General features: G+C 50.9%; 8 protein-coding genes and 1 non-coding gene across 9 annotated transcripts; 7 read left to right on the forward strand and 2 right to left on the reverse strand.

Annotated features, from left to right (window-relative positions):
* Positions 1 to 769: 769 nt before the first annotated feature.
* Positions 770 to 2,408, forward strand: APUU_50389S (uncharacterized protein; the record flags this gene model as incomplete). Its single annotated transcript, XM_041705381.1, has 2 exons — positions 770 to 1,264; positions 1,320 to 2,408. The coding sequence occupies 2 exons, from the start codon at positions 770 to 772 to the stop codon at positions 2,406 to 2,408; spliced, it is 1,584 nt and encodes a 527-aa protein (XP_041557872.1).
* Positions 2,409 to 3,587: 1,179 nt separating this feature from the next.
* Positions 3,588 to 4,357, forward strand: APUU_50390S (uncharacterized protein; the record flags this gene model as incomplete). Its single annotated transcript, XM_041705382.1, has 3 exons — positions 3,588 to 3,832; positions 3,911 to 4,068; positions 4,137 to 4,357. The coding sequence occupies 3 exons, from the start codon at positions 3,588 to 3,590 to the stop codon at positions 4,355 to 4,357; spliced, it is 624 nt and encodes a 207-aa protein (XP_041557873.1).
* Positions 4,358 to 4,933: 576 nt separating this feature from the next.
* APUU_t50008S lies at positions 4,934 to 5,008 on the forward strand. Its single transcript has one exon. It is a non-coding gene; the product is annotated as a tRNA-Val (tRNA).
* A 493-nt stretch (positions 5,009 to 5,501) lies between these two features.
* On the forward strand, positions 5,502 to 6,000 carry SNU13 (RNA binding protein snu13; the record flags this gene model as incomplete). The annotated part of the gene is made up of 3 exons (XM_041705383.1): positions 5,502 to 5,523; positions 5,589 to 5,681; positions 5,735 to 6,000. The coding sequence occupies 3 exons, from the start codon at positions 5,502 to 5,504 to the stop codon at positions 5,998 to 6,000; spliced, it is 381 nt and encodes a 126-aa protein (XP_041557874.1).
* A 617-nt stretch (positions 6,001 to 6,617) lies between these two features.
* Positions 6,618 to 8,381, reverse strand: APUU_50392A (putative MFS maltose transporter; the record flags this gene model as incomplete). Its single annotated transcript, XM_041705384.1, has 4 exons — positions 6,618 to 7,198; positions 7,251 to 7,557; positions 7,621 to 7,869; positions 7,914 to 8,381. The coding sequence occupies 4 exons, from the start codon at positions 8,379 to 8,381 to the stop codon at positions 6,618 to 6,620; spliced, it is 1,605 nt and encodes a 534-aa protein (XP_041557875.1).
* Positions 8,382 to 9,508: 1,127 nt separating this feature from the next.
* On the forward strand, positions 9,509 to 11,002 carry APUU_50393S (alpha-L-arabinofuranosidase B; the record flags this gene model as incomplete). The annotated part of the gene is made up of 1 exon (XM_041705386.1): positions 9,509 to 11,002. One exon carries the CDS (start codon positions 9,509 to 9,511, stop codon positions 11,000 to 11,002), a length of 1,494 nt encoding a protein of 497 aa, XP_041557876.1.
* A 586-nt stretch (positions 11,003 to 11,588) lies between these two features.
* APUU_50394S (uncharacterized protein) lies at positions 11,589 to 12,547 on the forward strand (the record flags this gene model as incomplete). The annotated part of the gene is made up of 2 exons (XM_041705387.1): positions 11,589 to 11,945; positions 11,999 to 12,547. The coding sequence occupies 2 exons, from the start codon at positions 11,589 to 11,591 to the stop codon at positions 12,545 to 12,547; spliced, it is 906 nt and encodes a 301-aa protein (XP_041557877.1).
* A 486-nt stretch (positions 12,548 to 13,033) lies between these two features.
* APUU_50395S (putative GNAT family acetyltransferase) lies at positions 13,034 to 13,861 on the forward strand (the record flags this gene model as incomplete). The annotated part of the gene is made up of 2 exons (XM_041705388.1): positions 13,034 to 13,454; positions 13,515 to 13,861. 2 exons carry the CDS (start codon positions 13,034 to 13,036, stop codon positions 13,859 to 13,861), a joined length of 768 nt encoding a protein of 255 aa, XP_041557878.1.
* Positions 13,862 to 13,924: 63 nt separating this feature from the next.
* Positions 13,925 to 15,849, reverse strand: APUU_50396A (putative GABA permease; the record flags this gene model as incomplete). The annotated part of the gene is made up of 8 exons (XM_041705389.1): positions 13,925 to 14,404; positions 14,461 to 14,790; positions 14,837 to 15,234; positions 15,291 to 15,373; positions 15,417 to 15,506; positions 15,553 to 15,576; positions 15,627 to 15,697; positions 15,745 to 15,849. The coding sequence occupies 8 exons, from the start codon at positions 15,847 to 15,849 to the stop codon at positions 13,925 to 13,927; spliced, it is 1,581 nt and encodes a 526-aa protein (XP_041557879.1).
* Between the last annotated feature and the right edge of the window lie 214 nt (positions 15,850 to 16,063).

Genomic DNA, 16,063 nt, shown 5'->3' on the forward strand with positions numbered 1-16,063 from the left:
TGAATAACAGAGGACAAACACACAATGTGGCTTAAAGTTGTTTATTCTGAGAGAAAAGTCAAGTTTTGTTTGATAATTGTACCACTCATAATCCGCCTGGCTATTCTGATACCCTGAATTAATCGAAAGACTCCCCACCGCAATGGCAGGGACAGGCGATGATTGTTTACGGGATCTTGAATACCACTTCTTTGGAGGGTTATGGTTAGAAAGACCCGAAGATCATCTCAATGACCGAGAATTAGCAACCCTTAGGGAATTGGAACCGCTTATCCATGACCTAGAGTCTCATCAAAAAGGCAATTTTCCTACGCGACACACTTTTCAGTGATTAAACTAACGTTCGTCTACGTTTATAGATTTCCACTTTGACATGGTGAAAGAGTTCGCAGATTTTTCTGCCCGAGAAACCACAAAATGGAAAGACCTAGGGGCTGAACGGCCTGCTAGTTTTTTAATCCATCCGAGTGGTGATATCAATTCCCCTATTGCATGCCATCTACACAATCCCACGTTTTATGTCAAGAACCCATATTGCCAGGAGACAGACAACGGTTCGAACCCCACCATACAGCAACTCAACCAAGCTGGATTCTCATCCAAAAACTGCCTCTTCTTGGATCATGTCTGTCGACGTGATAGAACTGATGATGTGCTCTTGTTTTACAACGCGGATATTCTCCAAGTTCACGAAGACTTTGTGCTTTCTGTAAGAAAAGCGATGGCAGCGAAGGTCGAAATCTGTTGGGGGAGGCATGTACGCGAAAGAATGAAGAAGCTTTTGAATCTCCAGCCCCTTAGGTTATGGGGGAAATTTAGGGACGTGGAGCTGTATTTGGAGATGCACGGCCAGGAAATCTTGCGATTCCTTCTTTTTGTCGCCCATCCGCAGTTCTTTTTTTACCATGGAAGCTTTACAGAGAGTGGACTTCGGTTCAGAGAGACACAAGCAAAGAGACAAGATCTCTATCTAACTGTTGCCAGTAAACTAGGTGGCGTCAAGATAGCTCCGCATTTCTACGAGTGTGTCCATCGCCCTGCTCTCTATGGTCAGTTTGACAAGTTTAGCAGGAGCTTAGTGGTACAACTGGAAGCCGAAGCCGATACTCAACTTCGCGCCGCGTTTCCTATAAGATATGAAGAAATCGAGTCTTCTGCCAAAATATTTTCCGACGCATCAGAGCCGGAGAAAGCAAATACTCCGGACCCAGTTATCCAGCACCTAACTTTGTCAGAGACCATTGAGCGTGATTCTCGGAAGGAGGTAATTCTTCCCAGCACCGAACATTTACCACACCAGCGTGCTTATACTCAAATAGTGTTCGCGACGTCGTTCACAATTTGTCAACCTGAGCCAGGCACTCATTGAAGCCGTAGGACAGATTTTCGTTGACTCGTTGTCCCTTCGCAGCTTGGCACAGGGCAAATTCATATTGGATACAGGTTCAGAATGGGACGAGGCATCGGAACTGGACCAATTGCCTGTTCCAATCCTCACATGGATCCAGGATCAAGATGGCTTGAAGATTGATCAAATACCAATTTCATCCAAGGAAGAGCTATTCGTCGCATATGATTTGTTGTCGCCTACAGGGTATAAGTCGACTAACATGTCTCTCATAACAGTTGCTCTCAAAGTGGCAACCTGGTATGTTTCAAAGGTGAAGAAGCGGAGACACCCAAGTGTCCAAGATCTCATTGTTCCCGGCGTCCCACCTTACAATATCATGCAAAGAAAGTGTGCAAAATGCGGCGACCGAGTCCTAGATGATGCATTTGCGTGCTTCGCCCGGGCAGATCCCAGGAAATACGTTATCTGGTATCGTAGGTACGGTTGTGGCCGTCATAGTTGCCGTCCAGATGGCATGGGCTTCGCAAATCTCGTTCCGCTAGACCAAAACCAAGGCTATCGAGTGGCAACTCGTAAAAGCCTCCAATGCCTACGAACTGGTGGATGGGAGGAGTACTTGCTTCGCTGTACCCCGCAGGAGCGGAGTGATGTCCAGCAAATAGTCCAAACTATTTGCAAAGGCTGCAGGAAACAACCTTTTGAAGACAAACAGCCGCGCTGGACATCGCAGATCCCAAGCAGGTATGTAATTCCAGTCCGGGGCTGCAATGGCTGCAAAGAAAGGTTTTCCTCTTTTATCCCAATCGATGCTGGGGTTCATACCATTACAAAGGCTGCCTTGTCGAAGAAATGGAAGGATCTGAAAACGGGGGGTATTGAACCGGCCGATTATCCGAGGCGACCAGACATTCTGTGGTCGCGCAAAACGCATTTGACAAAGTTGAAGGAGCTTGAGTATGCGAGAGACCTGTCCCTTCAAGAAGAAGCGGAGCTCAAACTACCGCCCAGTCTGAAAAGGAAGCGGAATTTCAATAGTAAAAATAGAGTCAGACACTAAAACGACTTTCTCACCAACTGTCCTCACATTCCTTAGGGATCTCAATACCCTGATTTCATTTTACACATTATTTATTGGGTGTTGGATCACGGTGGGATAATTGCTTTGATTCCATTATTCGGTTATTGATATGTATCTAATTTGATTGCTGTCATGGGTTCGATTTGACGTCTATCCATCATTCATGTCACATTTATCTCAGTACTTTTCAAAGGTTGGGAATGGGAAGTCTTTAGAATAGTTTCTTCACTGGAATTGATAATCAAGAGCTCTAGTAATCGATACTGGCAGGAACAGGTGGTTGTTGGAGGCAAAGTGTTCAGGTAAAGCAGGTATACTTCTTACAAGCTATATCAGAAGCCATCACAGGCTGTGCCTGACTAAGTGTGCACTCGGTAATTTGTAAATCATTCTTCCTGTAGTTCCTTAGGTACGTATCTGGAATTGTCGGGTGTATACAAGCCAAGGTTGAGGTTTTGATTGTTATTCTTTTATTGGCATCATACATAGTAACGTTGTATAGGGGATATCTCTGCAATCTCGAGCTCTTGTGGCGTTTCAACTCGGGCTATGACCGGGCCTTGCAAATATGACGAGAGGCTAGAGGCCTCGGGAAAGTTTTACCTATTGACCCTTCTAAAAAATTAGGCATGAACATCGACTCCATTGGTTTAACTATCGGGGCTTTAGAGTTCAGTATAACAGTCAATCCACCAACAGCCGGACATAGCTTTACTTTTTGTTTCAAAACTAAAAACTGTCGAAAGCATCATCCGGGTCTGACATTGTATTTTCAGATGTTACTCTGTCTATACAACTCGCGAGAAGTCGTTGTTTGAATTTCGTAGATATCCGGCGTATTCCAGCCACTTAGTGACCATCCAATGCCATTCTCGACGCACTATAAGCATAGACGAACTTGGCTCTACTACTGGGCCAGAAAGGCAGCATAACCTAACCCCGCGGAATATGATATCAGACGCCCCGCAATCCGGACAATTTGGAGAACTAAGGAAATAACGAAAATACTCCATTGGCCACGCAAGAATTAGTCACAGACTACAAACCACCTCTTCCTCGTTCCTTTCCCGGTCTCCTCTTCCATCATCCCAAGGTAGAGATATCCATCTACATATATCCTTAAATCAGTTTATTTCTATCTTCTCCGAACTCCGCAAAATGACACGGCCAGCCGTGACAACCCTCGGACCCGAGCATGCAGAGCGCGTCGCTGAAGTAATCGCCGCAGCCTTCTCTACCTCCCTGTTCACAGCTTATTTACTACGCACCCCTGAATCCACATGGCCGACGGATAACATCCCCGCGGACATCGTCGGGGCTCATTTCAAAAAGTCTGTCACCAGCAGAGCAGAGCAAGGGGCGGAGCTGGTAGAGGCGGGGAATTTCGCAGCAGTTGCTGTATGGTGAGTTATCATGCCATATACCAGTTAGATTTTATAGTAGTAAAGTGGGTATCATGATGCTGATGCAGGATATGGCAGGTTTCCACCAGGCAACCCCATTTCAACTGCAGGAGTCACAGATCCGCGGATCCTGGAGTATCGCGAAAAATTCGGCCAGGTGAAGGAGGAGCATCTCCAAGGACGAGATTACTGGTATCTCAATCTGATCGGGAGACATCCCGAGCGTACCGAGCCTGGTGGGTATCTCTATCCCTGATTCCTGAGGGATTCGAATTCGCGCGTCATGCAAGGCTAACATGACCAGGTGTTGTGCGGGCTCTGGTTGATCCGTATTTTAAGAAAGCTCGAGAGCAAGGTGTTCCCCTGTACCTTGAAGCAATCACTGAACATGCACGGGATGTCTATGAGCATATGGGATTTCGCACCATTGCTGAAGTTCCCTTAGGAGTTGGCAGGACCAACTCGAGGGGGGAATTAGACGAGAATGGAGAGGGGATTGTGCTATATGGGATGATGGCGGAATAGACCGGGTATATTGCATCATGAGCACTGTGGCCATTTGACTTGTTCAGAATCACAATGACGGATGTTTTGCCTTCGATCATACTACAGAGCATCTAATTTCTTATAGTATCGCAACTCACGTCTACACTGGTGGGGCCGTCTGCTAAGTACAGCTATATCGCACCGGCTTATACAGGCTAGATGATATCCCCGGGGATTAATCCATCCAGGTCAATAAGGCTACACAGCACTATTGAAGCTCTCTGAATTATGTTTGCGGCAGAATAAAGCGCTTACCCAAGTTTAATACACCTAGAAAATTGAGGTTCATGAAAATCATGCAGGCTACAACAGATATATATAAATTCTCACGACTGAATTGGTTCTTGAAAATTTACATCCTGATGCGGGATTAATTGCGGCTCAGACTCTTGGAGTAGTATTAGGTGGAATCAATATAATACTGCATGTAAATTAACAATACTTTATTGTTGATATATTCACACTTGACCGACCTGACAATAGCTTTCCAATCGAAGGTCCATAAACTCAAGGATAGGCCTATAATGTCAAATAAGAACGTTAAACTCCAACAATGGCCGGTTGGTGTAGTTGGTTTATCACGTATCGTTAACACCGATAAGGTCGCCGGATCGAGCCCGGCACTGGTCATTTTTTTTCTTTTGCCTATTTGCATACTATTTATTGATACTGACCCATTGTCTATTCATATTTTGATTGACTTTCGAAATTGACATCGCTGCCTAGAAATGCTGTTAGGAATCCCTCCATACTTAACTTTGGTCAGACTGCCTGGTGGTTCAGCCCGATTCCGAATCTCTGTGGCGGAAAACCTTCCCGATCGACAAGCTTTTCACTCACCCATCAGTACTGATAATATCCAAGACTCAGACTGCAGAATATACGATAACAAACTTAAAATCCATCTATGACATCTGCTCTGTTAGCAGACAGCTCAGGCCCGGCAGGTCACCATCCTGAGACAGAAACACGTGACCCACCCAAACGGTACTAGCGCCAACTGGATAAGAAAAAAAGAATCGCAACACTCCGCAACTCACATTCTCAACCACCACATCCCTCCAAAAATCAGAAATCGCAACGGCCGTGATCCGGAGTCGTGAGCCAACATCAAATCCTAAAAATGGCCGAAGATACCAACGCCGGTGAGTATTTCGATTTATTTCGCATTCTGGAGTTATCCATGTAACACAACTGACTGAATCTGCAGCCTGGCCCGTCGCCGACGAAGCTCTCTCGCAGCAGCTCCTCGATCTTGTCCAGTCTGCCGGACATTACCGTCAAATCAAGAAGGGCGCTAACGGTTCGTACACTTTCCTTCATTTCTTACTGAGCCAAATCTAACAGTTCATGCAGAGACCACCAAGACGCTGAACCGCGGAACATCCGAGCTCGTAATCCTCGCGGCCGACACAACCCCCCTCCCGATTATTCTTCACCTGCCCCTCCTGTGTGAAGATAAGAACGTCCCTTATGTCTACGTCCCTAGCAAGCTGGCCCTCGGCCGTGCCACCGGTGTTTCGCGCCCTGTTATCGCTGCTAGCATTACCACCAACGAGGCCAGTGATCTTACAGCCCAGATCCGGGCCCTGAAGATCCAGGTTGAGCGCCTGATGATCTAAGCTAGGCTAGATTTGTCTACATTATCGGATTGGAAGGATTGGGGATATGACTCTACTTGAATTTTGGATCCTGAGCCTTTCACTAGGCAATTAGGATAGGCTAGAGCTTGAAAATCTAGGTCTGGAAATCCGTTTTCTTGAATCCATGTTCTGGTGTATCTGCAGTTGTCGACTGCATGCCGTAAATACGTAGACTTGAAATACGTAGACTCCCAATTTCGGTATTTCCAGGAACGGCCAGACATACAAGGGATAAGTACTGGTGTTATGTAGTAGTGCTACACAGTACAGTATTCCTGGCTCTAACTGCCAATATAAAATAGTATCTGTTGTCCGCACAAGAGAAAACGCTGGGCAGTCTAGCTGATGCGAATGTTGCCGTCAGTCAGAAACAACAGCAAGAACTCACAATAACACAACACAATCCCGGAATTTAAGACGCCAAACCCACCACCATCTTCCCCTGAAGAATCTTCACGAATCTGGCAGTCTGCATACAATTAATACATAGGTACAGTATTTAGGGATTAAGCTCAATGCACTCCAGTCTGATGTGATTCTGATTCTACTATATCCAAGGCTATACCCAAAACAACCGATCCCAGATCCCAGATCCACTACTCATTCTCCTCAACCCCAATAACAGTGGTCTTAAACTTCCTAGCCGGCACCTTGCGATTAAACAAAATATCCGCCTCACGATACGAGCGATGCTTCAACTCAGGCAGGAAGAAATACGCCACAACCCAACAAAACAGCGCCGTACAGCCCCAGACATACCCACACTTGCCCGCCAGATCCCAGCCGGTCGTATTCAGCATGCGACTCGCCAGGTAAATCATCGGAATCTCCGTGATATAATACGCAGACCGGCCGACAGCCGTACTCAGCGCGCGCAGACGCACAGACGACGTCTCTGAGATAATCGTGTACGAGATGGGCCCCTGGGCGCCGGCGTACACGACCGAGATGATCACGCCCAGACAGGCCTGGGCGTAGTTCGTCTTGTTGGTCTGGGGGACGGAGGCGCAGATTCCCAGGATGAAGAGGAACATGACGTTTGTGCCGGTGCCCCAGAGGAAGACGGTGCGGCGGCGGAACCACGATGTCAGACCCCAGGAGACGGCGTTGGCGACGAATTGGAGACAGGTTGTGATGAGGTTTAGTTGGAAGGCGCGGCTGTGTGGGATTCCGGCTTCTGCTGGCTGTTAGTATTCCCTTTACTTATATATATTGTTTGAGGTGCATACGCTCGAAGAAGTAGGTGGCCTGGTTGGCGATGAGGTTGCCCGCGAAGTTCTGGGATGCGTAGACCAGGCAGGTGATGATTGTTCGTCGGAGGTCGGTGCCCTTGAGCAGGTCGAGGAGGGTCGGGGAGCCACCGATCGACTCTTCAATCTTGACCGTTCGCTCCATCATGGCCAGGGACTGGTGAGCCTGGGCTTCGTCCTTCGCACCGAGGCGCTTGATGGAGCGGAGGGCCTCGTCTTTGCGGCCGCGACGGATAAGCCACCATGGAGACTCGGGGGCGATGAAGATGAGGACCATCAGGGGCGTCTAATATCAGCACTGTCAGTATTCAGTTCGTTTCATATCATTTCAGTGGTATTGTAGCCTCACAGGGAAGATCCATTGCAGGGCAAGCGGCACACGCCATGACCACTCGTTCTCCAATCCGTTGTAGGCGTAGGTGGCGCCGGCGACGATGATGGAACCAATCGACCAACTCATCTGCAGGGTTGCCGTGCACGCAGCTCGAAGAGGCAGAGGGACAATCTCCGAGGCGTAGGCGGGCGAGTTTGCAATGAAGAAGCCCCAGGGGACGCCCTCCAGCGCTTGTCCGACGACAAGGAGGGTGAGCGAGTCGGCCTACCAATCAGCATATGCATGAGAAAAAGAGAGAAAGAACGTACAAAAAACGAGACGAAGATGGTGGCATTCATCAAGACCAATCCCACCAGGGTCGTCCAGCGATATCCAATGCGGTTGGTGATCGGGCCAGCCAGATAGACGCCGATAAACGCACCGCACTGTCCAGCCTGGAAGAGCGCGCTCTGCCAGCGGGTTGGAATGGCGTAGCTGTCTTCGCCCGTCTGCACGCCGTACACCTTGGAGAAGTGCTGCAGCGCGACGAAGTTGGTGTTGAGGAACATGTCGAACGACTCCATGACGATGGTGAAGCACATGATGAACGCCCAGAAGCAGGCCCAGGGATACTGCTTGGCTGCCTCCCACACGCCCATCTCGTGCTCGTGGTTCTCGCCATCGACGGCGTCGGCGAGGATCTCAGCCTGGTGCACGTCGATCTTTTCGTCGACTTTCTCGACTTTCTCGCCCTTCTCGCTGGGGGGCGCATTGCGGTCGGCGCTGTCCGTCGACATGTTGGTAGCTAGATTGTTGGAAGGCAACGAGAGGAAAAACAACAACAGGAGACGATCAACGGGAGGGCCAGTTTAAATGCCTGCAGCCGTCTCGCCGTGAGTCGGTCTCGTGCCACCGGGGTTCAGCTAGATCTCAGGCAAATTGCAATCAAGTGGAAGACAAGTGCTGTGCCCAAATTACCCCATTGGCCGGGACCGGGCAGGGACTGCGGGGCCCCAGACAGACTGGCTGGAGAGGAGAGGATGGAGTTGGACTGTTGGACGGTGTTGGATTTTAGGGCTCAGGAGGCGCTGGCGGCCGGTGGTGGTTGGCGGAACATCTCGCGCTTGGACGCCACCGCGAGCTAAGCACACGCCATGTTACATCCTGATCCTGCTCTTTTGTTTGCAGAGGGAGATGGCTCGGGGTGAGCCAGGATTCTGCGAAGTGCCAGTTGCCAGTTGTGCTGAGTCGCGGGGTGTGTTGAGGATGGCGACCATCGCAGGTCAGCAGGCACATCAACAGGAACTTCGAGATTCATCAATAAATTATACAGTTCACAAGGCTAAGCATTCACAAGAACTGCCAAGTGGCAACAAGCTCGCCTCCTTTCTGGGCTCAGCCAAGGCGCCCAGAATCTGGTGATACGAGCCGGCCGTAGCTGAGACTGTGAAGCCGGTTAATGCGATTTTGAGTATTTATCCGAGACTGTCAGACAATTTAGAGAGAGTCTTTCTGGATTCTTTTATTCCTAGACAGTTGTTTCCCCGGCGGAGGCTGCCCAATAAGCAACCCTTTGGCTACTGCAAGCGAGTGTCCGAGCGCATAGACAGTGTATGGCAGGCATCAAGTGGTGCACTAAATAGACACTTTACAATTAACCGTGTCGTCTTGTCTGATTGCTTTGATGAAGTTTAGCCAAAGCATCTACTGCAGCTCTACGAGTCACTTGATTCTAAACCTGCAGTGCTTAGTATTGCATTCACTCCGGTGGACCGAGTCGAGATTAAAGCAACATGATCTGTGCCGGATATTGGAGGAGAATTCCTATTGCCTCTTAATGTAGATGCGGACTTGTAGCGGAGAGCATAAAACACCTGAAGCATCCTGATATGAACCGCAGTATTCTATATTGTCAGTAGCAACCATGTCTTCACGCACTGCTCTATATCTCGCCCTCACCTCCGTTGCTGCTGCCGCCCCCTGTGACATCTACTCCTCCGGCGGCACACCCTGCATCGCCGCCCACAGCACCACCCGAGCCCTATACAGCTCCTTCAGCGGCGCCCTGTACCAGGTGCAGCGCGACTCCGACGGCTCTACAACCACCATATCCCCCCTATCCGCCGGAGGGGTCGCAGACTCTGCCACCCAAGACACCTTCTGCAGCGGCACAACCTGCCTCATCACCATAATCTACGACCAGTCCGGCCAGGGCAACCACCTCACCCAAGCACCGCCAGGAGGCTTCGACGGGCCCGAATCCAATGGGTACGACAACCTGGCCAGCGCCATCGGCGCCCCTGTAACCGTCAACGGAAACAAAGCCTACGGCGTCTTCGTCTCGCCGGGAACCGGGTACCGCAATAACGAGGCCGCGGGGACAGCCACGGGCGATGAGGCGGAGGGGATGTACGCCGTGATCGACGGCACGCATTATAACGACGGGTGCTGCTTCGACTACGGCAATGCCGAGACGAACAGTCTGGACACGGGGAATGGGCATATGGAGGCGATTTACTTCGGGACGAATACGGCCTGGGGGTCTGGCGCTGGCAGTGGGCCGTGGCTTATGGCGGATCTTGAGAATGGGCTGTTCTCTGGTCGGAGTGCCAGTAGTAATAGCGGGGACCCGTCTATCTCGGATAGATTCTTTACTTCTGTCCTGAAGGGGGGACCGGATCAGTGGGCTATTCGCGGGGCGAGTGCTGTTTCTGGGTCGTTGGATACGTATTATAGTGGTGTGCGGCCGGATGCGGATGGGTATAACCCTATGAGTAAAGAGGGGGCTATTATCCTCGGGATTGGCGGTGATAACAGCGTCAGCGCCCAAGGGACTTTCTATGAAGGGGTCATGACATCGGGGTATCCGTCTGATGAGACTGAGGACGCAGTGCAGGCTGATATCGTCGCGGCCAAGTACGCCACTGCGCCGTTGACGAGCGGCGACGCACTCACGGCTGGCTCCTCGATTTCGATCCGTGCGACGACAGCTTGTTGCACGACGCGGTATCTGGCGCATACGGATTCAACTATAAACACGCAGGTCGTATCCTCGTCTAGCAGTGCAGCCCTAAAGCAACAAGCCAGCTGGACCGTGCGGACGGGACTCGGAAACAGCGCCTGCTTCTCGTTTGAGTCTGTCGATACGCCGGGTAGTTATATCCGACACGCGGACTTTGCACTGCTGCTGGGTGAAGATGATGGGTCGAAGCTGTTTGCTGAGGACGCGACGTTTTGTCCGCAGGAGGGTCTGAATGGGGAGGGCAGTGCGATTCGGGCGTGGAGTTATCCGACGAGGTACTTCAGGCACTTTGACAATGTGCTTTATATTGCGAGTAACGGGGGAGTGCATGAGTTTGATGCGGCGGCGTCGTTTACTGATGATGTTAGTTGGGTGGTGGGCGATGGCTTTGCTTAACTGCTGAACTGACAGTTCTTGGTGTATATATTGATATAGGATGTTTTGGCTCCAGTCAGAGGTGTAAGCGGGACCAAGTCCACCCTGTCAGAACCACGTTTATCATATTCAGGTTTGTCTTCTGTCACTCCTTGCATAAATGCAGCAAGGGAATTGACTGCTGGATACTTATTACTGGGGCCGTGCACATCCCAGCTGGATGAGCACCCAAGACGAGCCTTTGACACTGAGATGGTAGACCTTTCTCCTCGTATCCTTTACGTGATAAAGTTACAGAGTAACCTTACCTTAGAGTCCATCACTTATAGCAGTAGGTAATCTCCATCCGCCAAGTCGACTGTCGACTGTCGTGCTGCATCCAGCTGCCGTGTAACCAGCAAAACCTGCCAACCCTGTCCCTGGAATGCAGACTGGCGACAGGGAGATAAATATCGTCCAGTCCCCGGTCGACGCTCGCTTGGCGCGAGAATGTGTCTAAGACCTGGAGAAGCAGCTGGATTTCTTCAGCTGGCCCATGCTGCTCCTGGCCCCGATTGATTCTTCTTGTCTAACTTCCCCAGATAGTATCTCTATCCAGTACTGCCATATGGCGCGGTATCGCAGCCTACTGGTGTCGTCCCTCACCACCGCATCCGCAGTATGCTACTACCCCAACGGCAACAGCGACGACAACCCGCTCAACGGCCGGTGCGCATCAATCGAGGACCAAGCAAGCGCCTGCTGCGCGATCAACCGGGCGAACCCATCCGGCGGCTCCGCAGATGCCTCAGACGATGGCCAGACGGCAGACCTGTGCATGAAGAACGGCCTGTGCAAGAACATCAAGACGGAGCGTGAAAACGGCACAAACAGAAACGTCACGCTCACCTCGTACTGGCGGGGTCTATGCTCTACGCCCGAGTGGCCGGAGGCGAACTGTGTCGATGTTTGCAGCTCTGGATCTGTATGTACTGAGCAAGTGGACTGGACTGGACTGGCTGACTTGATACTGTGTAGACTGCCGGGTCGACGACACAACTGACATCCTGCGATGGGACGGACAATTCGACGGAATGGTGCTGTGGTGATAGTGATGGCTGCTGCGGGACTTCTTCTGCTGTTACCATTGCCCCTGTGCTCGCTCTGGCCTCTGTATCCTCATCCTCATCCTCATCCACGTCCTCATCCACGTCCTCATCCACGTCCTCATCCACGTCCTCATCCACGTCCTCATCCACGTCCTCATCCACGTCCTCATCCACTCCAACTACAGCAACAGCAACAGCAGCAGCAACAGACTCAAGCCTATCAACAGGCGCCATGGCCGGAATCGGAGTCGGCGCTGGAGTCGGCGCCGTAGTAATATTCTGCGCGCTGGGATATCTCTGGATACGGCACCGGAAGCCATCGCCGGCAGACAAGAATATAGACAGCTATAGTGCTGTTTGGCCTCATGGGCAGGATCCGCGCAAGGAGATGGTGCCGGTTGAGGTTGAGGGGTCGAATATGGGAGGCATGCATGAGTTGAATGCGGGCGAGTTGAGGCATGAGTTGGGAGTAAAATAGTGTATTCATAATGTCAATCACGAGCAGATATTAAGATACAACGATTAAACAGGAGATCGTGTCATTAACGACGTACTACTTTACTTCCTAGCCTACCCTAACAATCTTTGCATTACTTCCATGGCTTATCTTTAGCAGTGGTCTAATGCAGGACCGGTTAAAAGGAAATGACCGGTTTATCTGCCTCGACTCTAGTCCAGTCTAGACCCAGTTCAGAGACTGCATTAGATGAAACAAGAAGGAGGACATCCCTGTCCTAGCACCATGGATCAATGTCGTTTTCCATCTAAAAACGCTTTCTATATTATGTTACACAAAAGTTAATATGTCAGCGTTAACTTTTTAGACGGTCAGATTACGAGGGGCGGTCGGATGGCTCGGAACCACGCTGTATAATATATAATATAATATATACATATTAGTTATTCCCAACCTGTCAAACAACGACTTACAGTCTCGCAGCAAATCTTTGATAATACACCGAAAATGCCCCCCCGCTTCCAAGTCCGCCCCATAACCACCACCGACTTCCCAGCCCTAACGCAAAACCTCTGGGAAGCCTTCGAAACACCCTACCAGGGCCTTCTGCGCCTCTTCTTCCCCATCCTGCACAATGACCGCCAGGGAAGCCTGCAGACCTGCATCGCCGGCCAGGTAGACGAATACAACCAGCAGCAGCTGCATCTAACCTGGATCAAAGTGGTTGATACACACGCGGACGATTACATCGCGGCGGCTGCGAAGTGGTATTTCTACGAGACGGATCCGCATTCTAATACCCATCTTGAGGGAGAGAGTCAGGCTGTGGCGGATTGGTATCCAGAGGGTGTTTCGAGGGAGTTTGCGACGAAGGCGTTTCGGCAGTTTGAGCGGCCGCGCGAGAAGATGGCAAGGAGGGCTCATGCTTGTATGTCTACACCTTATCCTTGATCTTTTTTAATGATATAGTGGTGACGTGTTGGAATAGTCCTGCACATTGCATTCACAATGCCGTCTTACCGGAGGCAAGGACTCGGCCGTTTACTCGTGGACTGGGGTCTACGCATCGCCGACGAACGCGGTCTCGAGGCGTGGCTGGATGCATCCGAGTTCGGGGCTGGTCTGTACGAGCAGTATGGATTCAGGAGGATCCTTACCAATGTTGTAAAGCCTGTTCCGGATCGGGAGCTGAGCGAGGAGGAGAAGGGGGAGTGGGAGGGCTGCGAGAGGGCTTTGTTGCCGATTGCGTATACGCTGATGTGGAGGCCGCCTGGGGGGAGGTTTGTAGAGGGGGAGACGCTGGTTCCGTGGGAGGAGGAGGGGTTGGTTTCTTGATGGTTGTTTAGTTATGAATGGTGATAACGTTTAACAGTCTGAATTGGATATCCTGGTTTTAATCTAGTAGTGAGTCTCGATAATAGGACCCGTGTATACATGACGAGCACGGGCATAATAGTACACAATGCTCAGCAGGATAACGCTGACTGTGCCCACGACACTGAAGTTCATAGTCTCCAGCACAACCGGCGTCTCGCTCGGCCAGAAGCTGAAAAACACCACAATAAGCGCGTAGACAATGGCAAAGATGTTGACCAGCACGCCCCAGATCCCAGGGACATGGAACGGGCCCCAGACCAGCTTTGCGCCGATCGTGTTCACGGGCTCATTGGAATCGGCTGATAAGTAGATGGTCTTGTTGAGACGCCTCCACAAGAGTAGAGCTGCGACTAGGATGTACGACACATACAGGCCGGAGATGGACATGGCGCATAGGTCGTTGAATGCTACTTCAGACCCGATGGGGATCAACGCCAGGAGGAAGGAGACTACTGTCGTGAGCACAACCGACCAGACTGGGATGGAAGTGGATGGAGAAACCTGGACTGTCAGCATTCATTCATCTGCACTGGTATAGACATCCTGGATAGACGTACTCGACTCCATAACCTCCAGCCCGGGACACCTCGATCGCGCGAGAACGACCAGAACTGGCGAGAGGTCGCAGCCATCATGCCGGTCGAGGAGCAGATACACACCGTTATAACGACGGCAGACATGGCAGCAGCGCCTCCAACAGAGCCCGTCCCGTTGCGGAATATCTCCATGAATGGATATCCAGTTGGCGAGGCCAGGGCCGTGTCGAGGTCTCCCAGGCAGAACAGCACCGCGATCAGCATACCGAAGCCCAGCATGCCGTTGATCAGGACACTGAGCAGGATGGACCGGGGGACGACGACCCTGGCGTTTTCAATCTCCTCTGACATCTAGACGGGTTAAGCTTGGAAGGTGGTTTAGGTATTGCAGACGTACATGAACAGCAGCATCGCCACCAGCAAAGGCAAAAACACACCCAATCAGACCAACAAAGAACGACAGTCCGTCCGACGACCAATTCCCCTGGTTGTTAAACTGGGTAAAGACGTCCCTGGCCGAGCCGATCTCTGCCAGCGAAACCAGCGGGATCATGACCGCGAAGAAGCCCAGGATGTGCACGACGAGAATCAGGCCTTCGAGCCTGGGGAGGACGCTGCGGCCGACAACGTTGATTCCGACTGCGAAGGCGACGACGGCCCAGTAGTACATTGTCGGATGCCAGTACGCGGGCACGTAGTCTGGGTGCGTGAGGACGACGACTCCTTGGATCATGGTGCCTGTTAGATAGCAGGCTGTGGCGAAGGTTGCCTGCCACCCGATCACCGTGAGCCATCCTACGCTGTTAGCATGTCACAGTTGAAGAATCACAGGTGAAGGAAGTTGGAGATACCGGATATGTAGCTCAGGAATCTGACACTCGAAGGAGGAGCCAGCATGGAAACCCAGTGGTACTGTCCTCCGGAAGTTGGAGCCCTAAGACATCAGCATCAACAATTTCGAGTTTCAGGAGACATACATTGAAGCCAACTCCGACAGAACAACAAAAACACACGCGGTACCGATCCAAACAAAGATAAAGCCATATACAGTCCCAGCGGGGCCACCACTATTAAGTTGTCAGCGCAGCCTCGTTTGTAGGACAGGATACGAACTTGGTCAATGGCAGAAGGAACAAACTGGAATTGTCAGTATTCGTTCAACTTCTATACTTTACAGTTGTACATGCCTTGTGAGACCCTCCCAAGTGACGAGAATCGTACAGCTGAACCCGAGCATAGACACCAGCCCAAAGTTCCGCTAATCGAGTCAGTTCCTGGTCCTCATCCAATGCTTCAGATTCTTACGCGCAGAACTTGCTTCTTGCCCAGTCGTGCCAGGACAGCATCGTCGGAGTCGCTGTCCCTCGCGGAGCCATGCAGCTCATGGGGGTCGCTGAATGGGGTCTTCATGGTGGAGAGCGATTGACGAGAAAAACAAGAGAGTTCAGTCCATAAGTAAAGGACTTAGGAGGGATATTAATATTAATGAATAAACCGAAGACTGTAGCACAACCTCAGGAGACTAGGCAGCCCCTCATTCCTGGCCATTTCTGACCCATCACAAAGTCGGACTACTGCCACGAGCTGGTAACAAAAAGGGAACAGCTGATAATAAGAAGGAATT

The sequence above is a fragment of the Aspergillus puulaauensis genome, chromosome 5, assembly GCF_016861865.1.
Source record: "Aspergillus puulaauensis MK2 DNA, chromosome 5, nearly complete sequence".
NCBI classification, from domain to species: Eukaryota; Fungi; Ascomycota; class Eurotiomycetes; order Eurotiales; family Aspergillaceae; genus Aspergillus; species Aspergillus puulaauensis.